This window comes from Dendrobates tinctorius, unplaced genomic scaffold (genome assembly GCF_039654945.1).
Source record: "Dendrobates tinctorius isolate UK_male_01 unplaced genomic scaffold, ASM3965494v1 ptg000143l, whole genome shotgun sequence".
Classification (NCBI taxonomy): Eukaryota; Metazoa; Chordata; class Amphibia; order Anura; family Dendrobatidae; genus Dendrobates; species Dendrobates tinctorius.
In genome coordinates, this window is record NW_027361810.1 from 12,590,947 (window position 1) to 12,602,353 (window position 11,407).

The 11,407-nt window shown below is 45.4% G+C and overlaps 1 protein-coding gene across 1 annotated transcript in view; it reads left to right on the forward strand.

The window, feature by feature from the left end:
- GLB1L (galactosidase beta 1 like) overlaps window positions 1-11,343 on the forward strand; it is a 41,734-nt gene extending 30,391 nt beyond the window's left edge. Inside the window, exons 8-16 of the mRNA XM_073545485.1 lie at window positions 951-1,072; window positions 1,154-1,194; window positions 2,380-2,498; window positions 3,968-4,042; window positions 4,120-4,209; window positions 4,285-4,398; window positions 5,557-5,688; window positions 5,772-5,996; window positions 10,838-11,343. Of these exons, the coding sequence (XP_073401586.1) occupies window positions 951-1,072; window positions 1,154-1,194; window positions 2,380-2,498; window positions 3,968-4,042; window positions 4,120-4,209; window positions 4,285-4,398; window positions 5,557-5,688; window positions 5,772-5,996; window positions 10,838-11,041 (1,122 nt within the window). The 3' untranslated portion in view covers window positions 11,042-11,343. The remainder of the gene's footprint in view (window positions 1-950; window positions 1,073-1,153; window positions 1,195-2,379; window positions 2,499-3,967; window positions 4,043-4,119; window positions 4,210-4,284; window positions 4,399-5,556; window positions 5,689-5,771; window positions 5,997-10,837) is intronic.
- Window positions 11,344-11,407: the final 64 nt, after the last annotated feature.

The window sequence follows — 11,407 nt, forward strand, 5'->3', positions numbered from 1 at the left end:
GTTAGAGCCTTGCGTGTTTATCTCGCTAGGACTGCTTCATTTCGTCAATCCGATTCATTGCTGGTCATTTCTGAAGGTCGGAGGAAAGGGCTTCCGGCATCCAAATCCACGATCGCTCGCTGGATTCATTCTACCATTCAGGAAGCATACCGACTTCAGGAAAAACGGCCCCCTCCGGGAGTGAGAGCTCACACCACCCGGGCTGTGGCAGCTTCGTGGGCCGTTCGACACCAGGCTTCGGCTCTGCAACTTTGCAGGGCCGCGACCTGGTCGTCTTTGCACACTTTTGCGAGGTTCTACAGGGTTCATACCCAGGCCTCGTCTGATGCAGTTGTTGGTAGGAAGGTTCTGCAGGCGGCGGTGGTGCACCGGTCGACCTAAGCCCTTCCTGTTCTCTCGTTCCTTATTGATGTTCCCACCCTTGGGACTGCTTTGGAACGTCCCATGGTAATCTGTGTCCCCCAATAAGGCGATAAAGAAAGATGGATTTTTGGTTCTTACCGTAAAATCTCTTTCTTGGATCCTTCATTGGGGGACACAGCACCCTCCCTGTTTAAAATTGTACCGTGTTGGGTCTTTGAGTCCCTTGTTGGGTTGGTACATATGTTTAGAGTGTTCCGTTGCTTCTACTGCTTTTTCACCAACTGAGGTGCCTAGTGCCTGTCGGTGGGTGTATATTGCTGGGGAGGAGCTAATTTTCTTGTTTTGCATAGTGTCAACCTCCTAGCAGCAGCAGCATACACCCATGGTATTCTGTGTCCCCCAATGAAGGCTCCAAGAAAGAGAAATTTTACGGTAAGAACCAAAAATCCATCTTTTCCCATCATGAACACATGCACGCTCATCAGATGTCAGCGTGCATATATGTGAGTTCAGGAGGAAGAGCTGTTGAATGTGACGGCATCGCTGGGGTCTCGTGGTGATTCTCCTCATTCTTGCCTCTGCCGCAGGTGAACTCTGAGTATTACACCGGCTGGCTGGATTACTGGGGGGAGAAGCATGCGGTGACGCCATCGGACAGAGTGAGCGGGGGTCTGCAGGCCATCCTGGAGAGCGGAGCCAGTGTGAATATGTGAGAACTTGTGTGGCCTGCGATCTGTGGATTAGATGTCGGCCTTTCTATGGCTCACAGTAACATGGTGTTTTCTTTCAGGTACATGTTTGAGGGCGGCACCAACTTTGGCTACTGGAATGGTGAGAAAAAGAGAACATATTTGTCTGTATATTACTCGATGCTTTTCTACAAATGCTGTAAGGATCCCAGTGCGGAAAGCGCAAGGTTAATCAGATGAACCAAACCGATCAGCCCAGCCTGACCTCATGGAGCTTCCACTCGTGCTGCTATATCCACTCTGCTCCATGGAAACATGGACCCACAAGATTCCTGACGTGCCTTAAGACCTTAAAGGGGGTAATCTGGCGTCATCCAGAGCCGCTCCATTCTCATGCCGATAATGTTATGACCCCACGCACCTACGGAGATGTGAATATGGTCGGCAGGTATCGTTCACATCGGGTGTGAGGGGTCACGTTGTCATCGGAACCACTCACTCCTGATGTGAAAGTAAGTGGTTTTGGACCGCGCTGGAAAACCCCTTTTAGGGCTCGCTCACGTGAGCATACAACATGGCTGAGTGCCACACGATGTTTTACCGGATAGTATTCGGCCCAGGATTATACTACGTGGCAGTGCAGGAAAATATTTCTCATGCTGAATCAACAGCATGCTGCGAGTGCATCCAAGAAATGAATAACGCCCCCCAAAAAAGTCTGTGGGTGCGTGCAAAACATCGGACTGCACTCGGATGTCATCCCAGTGCAGTCTGATTACCACAGCCGCCGACAATGGAGGAGATGGAGAAATTATGTCTCCTTCTGCACCACATCTGACGGAATCGGGTCACAGAGCAGTGACTCTCGGATCAGACTCTGGTAGTCTCTTGTGTCGTGTAATCAGCCCCGATTCCCTCCCATCAGAGAACATGCGCTCGTGCAACCCCCGGGTGATGTTCGGCTTCCATGGATCAGACTTGTCTCTGCATTCCCCAGATCTCAATCTCACTGGTCACCTGTGAGATCTGCTGGAGAAACAAGTCTTCACCTTGATCTCCTCCTCATGTCCCTTGCGCTGTTCCTGACTGGTCATTATTGCAGGTACTGCCGTTGTGGTCATGTAGTGGGTACTAGGTCGGGGGCACATAAAACATCCACATGATGGCAGAACACAACGTTTCCCAGCAGAACGTCGCCCCATCACTCCGGCCCCAGCAGATCTTCTCTTCTTCCCGTAGAGTGTCCCGGCAGTGCCAACTCTTCCCTAGTTACGCACCGGCCGTACATTGCTGAAAATTAATGATTGCCACCGTTTCGTATCCTTAGGAGCTGATTTCCACAAGGTCTACCAGCCCATCACAACCAGCTACGACTACGATGCCCCTCTGTCCGAGGCCGGGGACCCTACAGATAAATTGATGGCGATCCGTACAGTCATTAGTAAGGTAAGTGCTCTGGTCGTGTAGTAGCAGATATGGAGCCTTCTGTGTGTGTTGCCGCCATCCAGCTGTATTCTCCACAACTACTAATTGCTCAATATGATTAAAAAAAACCACAAGATCTGCTGTCGGTAACTTACAAAGAATTTATTAAGAAAAGCTTCACCTTCCTAACAGACATCGTGCATCAATTTACTAAAGTTTGCAAGATCTCTGCTACCAGTGAATACAAAACTTGTCATGCAGACCTCTCACCTTGTCAGGGGCCCTTTGCAGTTTTTGGATGCCGCACACGATGCATCCCCGGCTCTCTGTGATGATCTTTCATCCCGTGTGTCCGCTGTAGCATCTGGTTACATGGGATGAAATGTCACCACTGCTTGGAGCCAAGACTGGGATAAAAAGGTACGCAATGGTTTTTTTTTTTTCCTGGATTTTTTTTTCTGGACGTGCGCATTTAGCTGTAGACCCAAAAAGAAATTGGCTTTACTATACATATTTACTTTTCCACGCTGAACTCTGAATTTTAAAAAAAAAAAAAAAACTTCATCTTTTGCACAGCATACATTGACGTGCTGTGGATGTAAAGAATGTGCAATGCGAGTCAATTTTCGCAACCACTTTGCTCCTGTCAAATGCCGCAAATTTCCCATCCAAAAATCTAGACTTGAAAATTCACAGCAATGCTGGTACGGATGAACGAGACCTTACAATTAATGCTTCCATTCTCTGACCGCAAGGAGAAATCTTGAAAACGGGAATTGAAGCACAAACTAAACTGAGAAACTAAAGAACATTTAATTCTTGTTAGACAAAACCCCCTTTAAATTTTATTTTTGAGCAATGTAACTGTGAATCCAGCTCTGAGAGTGAGAAACACTAGAAAGCAGCAGCATGGAGCACATTATACAGCAGCATTGAGCATTGTAGCTGTGAATCCAACTCTGTGAGATACACATACTACAAAGCGGCATGGAGCACATTATACAGCAGTATTGAGCAGTGTAGCTGTGAATCCAACTCTGAGAAACACATACTAGAAAGCGGCATGGAGCACATTATACAGCGGTATTGAGCAGTGTAACTGTGAATCCAACTCTGAGAAACACATACTAGAAAGCGGCATGGAGCACATTATACAGGGGTATTGAGCAGTGTAGCTGTGAATCCAACTCTGTCAGATACACATACTAGAAAGTGGTATGGTGCACATTATACAGCAGTTCAGCTGTGAATCCAGCTCTGAGAGTGAGAAACACTAACTAGAAAGCAGCAGCATGGAGCACATTATGCAGCAGTGTAGCTGTGAATCCAGCAATGTTGTGAAAAGCTCAATTTGATTTTCTTAGGTTTTGTCTGTTTAGTAGCCAGTGAGAACATGTTCATTTTTTTTTGCATCGTGCTGCCGTGATTTTCTATATGCTTTTAATTTCAGTATAAAGCCTAAAACTTTTTTTTCTTTTTTTTTTTTTAAGTTCAAGTCTGTGCCGGAAGGACCCGTCCCACCACCAACTCTAAAGTTCTCATACGGTTTAGTCACGCTCAGTAAGGTGAGTACCTGGAACATGTCTGGTACAGATGGCCGCACACAGCAACATGAGATCACTGATGTCGTCTTCCGGTTCAGGTTGGAGATCTCGTGGATCTACTGGATATTCTGTCACCCTCGGACCCGTTCATCACTCATTACCCAATCACCTTTGAGGATGTGAAGCAGGTGACTTCTGTACAAGTCGTATATCCGTAGTTATCGTTATTTATCAGGACTGTGACATTATTATTTTTCCTTTAGTATTTTGGATTTCTGCTGTACCGGTCCAGTCTGACCAGAGATGTCCCTGACCAAACTCCTCTTTCATCAGTAGTAAATGTCGTCCATGACCGGGGTTATGTTTCAGTCGGCGGGGTAAGAGCTGTTTACTTGATTCCCGATGTTCTATTATCTATATTCACGAGCACGCTCAGATTTACTGAGCATCCATGTGTGTTCAATAGAAAAATGGGGAAATGGCTGCTGCAAACTCTCCATTAGGAACAAAGGATTGACCATGTTGAAATCCAAGATGCCCAATCCTTCTTCACCCATGACATCAGCTGTCAGAGAAGAGTCCAGACCCACCCATGTATTTTAGGGGTTTGCGCGTTTGTACCAACCTCTGATTCAGATGGATTTCACCTCTATAATGTACTTTATCCAGCATCTCCTGAACACCTCTCGATCTTCCTAAGCCCCATGATGTTGTGTGAGGCCTAGTCACTAGACTTCTCATGTCATTATGGGGGGTGACTAGGAAGTGACACAGCTCAGGAGATGCTGGTCCAAGTTGCTATGATGTCTCCCATACACAGCACACACAGGAAAGGTGGATTCCCGTTGTTCTTCTGTTTCTATGTCGCACATGTTCAGAAGCAGCAGCAAGGAGGATATGATATAGCAGGGTAGCTGTGAATCCACTTCTGGGAGTGAGAAATGCTTACTAGAACAACAGCATGATAAACATTTATATAACAGTATTGAGCGGTGTAGCTGTGAATCCAACGCTAGGTGTAAGAAACACTAGAAAACCGCAGCATGGAACACATTACTGGATTGACCATTGTAGCTTTTGGATACAATCCTACACTTACTTAGAAACAGCAGCATGGAGCACATTATAGAGCAGTGTAGCTGTGAATTCAGCAACGTTGTGAGATAAAACAAGTACTAGAAAGCTGCAAGATTTGCCTGTGTGTCTGATCTCTTTACTTCGTTGTTTCACTTTGCTCCTCCTTCCTCTCCATAGACTTTAATAGGCAGCTGTAGTCTGATCCCTCAGGGAGATGACGTTCTGTCTTGTATTGAGCAAGATGGATTTCGGTTGTTTTGCAGTAAATCAGGAGGAAGGGAGAGGAGCAGTAGCTCAGAGTTGTGCCTTGAGATTCAGCTCGCCGGATCCTTCTCTCCTCGGACATCATCTGTCGGGGACGGTCGGTTACACCAGCTACTCGGGCCTTGTTCACACGTTGAATAAGAGGAATAATGTCGCCGCTGTCCTGTTTACACTTTACTGTGTTTATTTTGCAGCACTTTTACGGCGTGCTGGAAAGGGAAAGCCCAAACAATGTGAATGTGACGGGGAAGGAGGGACAATGGTTGGATGTTTTGGTTGAAAATATGGGAAGAATAAATTATGGCAGCGATCTGAAAGACTTCAAGGTAAAGTTAGCGACAGAGCGGAGCGAGATAATCGCCCCGCCAAGTAATCACAGGGAGGTTCATATGTGATCTCGCTCCCTCAGGGGTTAATAGGGAACCTGACGCTGGGGGACGACCTGCTGGAAAACTGGGCGGTCTATCCCCTAAACCTGGACGGACCAATTTCCCAGGGGTGGCCTCACATCATGGCCGATCACATGCTGAAGACGGCACAGACCGAGGGCAGGACGGGTCCAGCCATCTACAGCGGGACCTTGACAATCACCGACATCGGAGACACGTACCTGAAACTGCCCAAATGGACCAAGGTGAGAAATAGGCAGTAAATCAAGTCCCTGCACCATCCTCCCCTGAAATACTCTGTGCTGCTGGGACCCTGCGCCCTCCATTATGTGACCCTCAGTCCTCACTATTATCACATGTGGACAGGTAACTGCCTCCAACAAAATGAGCGCAGTGAGTGCACCAGCAGAATAGTGAGTACAGCTCTGGAGTATAATACAGGATGTAACTCAGGATCAGTAATGTAATGTACAGTGGGGCAAAAAAGTATTTAGTCAGTCAGCAATAGTGCAAGTTCCACCACTTAAAAAGATGAGAGGCGTCTGTAATTTACATCATAGGTAGACCTCAACTATGGGAGACAAACTGAGAAAAAGAAATCCAGAAAATCACATTGTCTGTTTTTTTTTCATTTTATTTGCATATTATGGTGGAAAATAAGTATTTGGTCAGAAACAAAATTTCATCTCAATACTTTGTGATCTATCCTTTGTTGGCAATGACAGAGGTCAAACGTTTTCTGTAAGTCTTCACAAGGTTGCCACACACTGTTGTTGGTAAGTTGGCCCATTCCTCCATGCAGATCTCCTCTAGAGCAGTGATGTTTTTGGCTTTTCGCTTGGCAACACGGACTTTCAACTCCCTCCAAAGGTTTTCTATAGGGTTGAGATCTGGAGACTGGCTAGGCCACTCCAGGACCTTGAAATGCTTCTTACGAAGCCACTCCTTTGTTGCCCTGGCGGTGTGCTTTGCATCATTGTCATGTTGAAAGACCCAGCCACGTTTCATCTTCAATGCCCTTGCTGATGGAAGGAGGTTTGCACTCAAAATCTCACGATACATGGCCCCATTCATTCTTTCATGTACCCGGATCAGTCGTCCTGGCCCCTTTGCAGAGAAACAGCCCCAAAGCATGATGTTTCCACCACCATGCTTTACAGTAGGTATGGTGTTTGATGGATGCAACTCAGTATTCTTTTTCCTCCAAACACGACAAGTTGTGTTTCTACCAAACAGTTCCAGTTTGGTTTCATCAGACCATAGGACATTCTCCCAAAACTCCTCTGGATCATCCAAATGCTCTCTAGCAAACTTCAGACGGGCCCGGACATGTACAGGCTTAAGCAGTGGGACACGTCTGGCACTGCAGGATCTGAGTCCATGGTGGCGTAGTGTGTTACTTATGGTAGGCCTTGTTACATTGGTCCCAGCTCTCTGCAGTTCATTCACTAGGTCCCCCCCGCGTGGTTCTGGGATTTTTGCTCACCGTTCTTGTGATCATTCTGACCCCACGGGGTGGGATTTTGCGTGGAGCACCAGATCGAGGGAGATTATCAGTGGTCTTGTATGTCTTCCATTTTCTAATTATTGCTCCCACAGTTGATTTCTTCACTCCAAGCTGGTTGGCTATTGCAGATTCAGTCTTCCCAGCCTGGTGCAGGGCTACAATTTTGTTTCTGGTGTCCTTTGACAGCTCTTTGGTCTTCACCATAGTGGAGTTTGGAGTCAGACTGTTTGAGGGTGTGCACAGGTGTCTTTTTATACTGATAACAAGTTTAAACAGGTGCCATTACTACAGGTAATGAGTGGAGGAAAGAGGAGACTCTTAAAGAAGAAGTTACAGGTCTGTGAGAGCCAGAAATCTTGATTGCTTGTTTCTGACCAAATACTTTTCCACCATAATATGCAAATAAAATGAAAAATAAACAGACAATGTGATTTTCTGGATTTTTTTTTCTCAGTTTGTCTCCCATAGTTGAGGTCTACCTATGATGTAAATTACAGACGCCTCTCATCTTTTTAAGTGGTGGAACTTGCATTATTGCTGACTGACTAAATACTTTTTTGCCCCACTGTATGTACACAGTGACTGCACCAGCAGAATAGTGAGTGCAGCTCTGGGGTATAATACAGGATGTAACTCAGGATCAGTAATGTAATGTATGTACACAGTGACTGCACCAGCAGAATAGTGAGTGCAGCTCTGGAGTATAATACAGGATATAACAGGATCAGTAATGTAATGTATGTACACAGTGACTGCACCAGCAGAATAGTGAGTGCAGCTCTGGAGTATAATACAGGATGTGACTCAGGATCAGTAATGTAATGTTTGTACACAGTGACTGCACCAGCAGAATAAGAATAGTGAGTGCAGCTCTGGGGTATAATACAGGATGTAACTAAGGATCAGTAATGTATGTACACAGTGACTGCACCAGCAGAATAGTGAGTGCAGCTCTGGAGTATAATACAGGATCAGTAATGTAATGTATGTACACAGCGACTGCACCAGCAGAATAGTGAGTGCAGCTCTGGAGTATAATACAGGATGTGACTCAGGATCAGTAATGTAATGTATGTACACAGTGACTGCACCAGCAGAATAGTGAGTGCAGCTCTGGAGTATAATACAGGATGTAACTCAGGATCAGTAATGTAATGTATGTACACAGTGACTGCACCAGCAGAATAGTGAGTGCAGCTCTGGAGTATAATACAGGATGTAACTCAGGATCAGTAATGTAATGTATGTACACAGTGACTGCACCAGCAGAATAGTGAGTGCAGCTCTGGATTATAATACAGGATGTAACTCAGGATCAGTAATGTAATGTATGTACACAGTGACTGCACCAGCAGAATAGTGAGTGCAGCTCTGGGGTATAATACAGGATGTAACTCAGGATCAGTAATGTATGTACACAGTGACTGCACCAGCAGAATAGTGAGTGCAGCTCTGGAGTATAATACAGGATGTAACTCAGGATCAGTAATGTAATGTATGTACACAGTGACTGCACCAGCAGAATAGTGAGGGCAGCTCTGGAGTATAATACAGGATGTAACTCAGGATCAGTAATGTAATGTATGTACACAGTGACTGCACCAGCAGAATAGTGAGTGCAGCTCTGGGGTATAATACAGGATGTAACTAAGGATCAGTAATGTAATGTATGTACACAGTGACTGCACCAGCAGAATAGTGAGTGCAGCTCTGGAGTATAATACAGGATGTGACTCAGGATCAGTAATGTAATGTATGTACACAGTGACTGCACCAGCAGAATAGTGAGTGCAGCTCTGGAGTATAATACAGGATGTGACTCAGGATCAGTAATGTATGTACACAGTGACTGCACCAGCAGAATAGTGAGTGCAGCTCTGGAGTATAATACAGGATGTAACTCAGGATCAGTAATGTAATGTATGTACACAGTGACTGCACCAGCAGAATAGTGAGTGCAGCTCTGGGGTATAATACAGGATGTAACTCAGGATCAGTAATGTATGTACACAGCGACTGCACCAGAATAGTGAGTGCAGCTCTGGAGTATAATACAGGATGTGACTCAGGATCAGTAATGTAATGTATGTACACAGTGACTGCACCAGCAGAATAGTGAGTGCAGCTCTGGAGTATAATACAGGATGTAACTCAGGATCAGTAATGTAATGTATGTACACAGTGACTGCACCAGCAGAATAGTGAGTGCAGCTCTGGGGTATAATACAGGATGTAACTCAGGATCAGTAATGTATGTACACAGTGACTGCGCCAGCAGAATAGTGAGTGCAGCTCTGGAGTATAATACAGGATGTAACTCAGGATCAGTAATGTATGTACACAGTGACTGCACAAGCAGAATAGTGAGTGCAGCTCTGGGGTATAATACAGGATGTAACTCAGGATCAGTAATGTATGTACACAGTGAATGCACCAGCAGAATAGTGAGTGCAGCTCTGGAGTATAATACAGGATGTAACTCAGGATCAGTAATGTAATGTATGTACACAGTGACTGCACCAGCAGAATAGTGAGTGCAGCTCTGGAGTATAATACAGGATCAGCAATGTAATGTATGTACACAGCGACTGCACCAGCAGAATATTGAGTGCAGCTCTGGAGTATAATACAGGATGTAACTAAGGATCAGTAATGTAATGTATGTACACAGTGACTGCACCAGCAGAATAGTGAGTGCAGCTCTGGAGTATAATACAGGATCAGCAATGTAATGTATGTACACAGTGAATGCACCAGCAGAATAGTGAGTGCAGCTCTGGAGTATAATACAGGATGTAACTAAGGATCAGTAATGTAATGTATGTACACAGTGACTGCACCAGCAGAATAGTGAGTGCAGCTCTGGAGTATAATACAGGATGTAACTCAGGATCAGTAATGTATGTACACAGTGACTGCACCAGCAGAATAGTGAGTGCAGCTCTGGAGTATAATACAGGATGTAACTCAGGATCAGTAATGTAATGTATGTACACAGTGACTGCACCAGCAGAATAGTGAGTGCAGCTCTGGGGTATAATACAGGATGTAACTCAGGATCAGTAATGTATGTACACAGTGACTGCGCCAGCAGAATAGTGAGTGCAGCTCTGGAGTATAATACAGGATGTAACTCAGGATCAGTAATGTATGTACACAGTGACTGCACAAGCAGAATAGTGAGTGCAGCTCTGGGGTATAATACAGGATGTAACTCAGGATCAGTAATGTATGTACACAGTGAATGCACCAGCAGAATAGTGAGTGCAGCTCTGGAGTATAATACAGGATGTAACTCAGGATCAGTAATGTAATGTATGTACACAGTGACTGCACCAGCAGAATAGTGAGTGCAGCTCTGGGGTATAATACAGGATGTAACTCAGGATCAGTAATGTATGTACACAGTGAATGCACCAGCAGAATAGTGAGTGCAGCTCTGGAGTATAATACAGGATGTAACTCAGGATCAGTAATGTAATGTATGTACACAGTGACTGCACCAGCAGAATAGTGAGTGCAGCTCTGAGGTATAATACAGGACATGTAATGTAACATAGCATTTATTTTCTTCTGCAGGGACAGGTGTGGATAAACGGCTTCAATCTTGGACGATACTGGCCCGTACGAGGGCCACAAGTAACCCTTTATGTACCAGGCAGTATTCTAAGCACTTCCCAGGTGAATAACATCACGGTGCTGGAGCTGGAAGAGGCGCCGCAGCAGCTTATTGTCATGTTCCTGGACAGGCCCATATTAAATGGGACTCATGTGGGCAAATGAGTGGTGACATTGTGGACCATCCTGCAAGTTTCCTGATTGGACAGAATAAGACCTGAGTTCTGTGAAATGACAGCAGCAGCGGAAGAGGAGCCTTATAATTAAGCCGCTGCCAGCTTCTCAAGGATGAAACCCCAAACTGTCTGAGTTGGGGGCAAGATAATCCCTGGCGGCAGCGACATTTATATTACATGAATGTGAATCACTCTTCTTCTGACTTGTAATTGGTCTTTATGGGATCACATCGCACCCCCCCCCCCAATGTATACAGACCAAGGTCATTAAAGGGAAATGCTCACCTGTCAGCTCTGTCCTTTGTTACTTTTTCACATTGTTTTTGCTCTGTAGAAAATACCTCCCTGTAGCTAA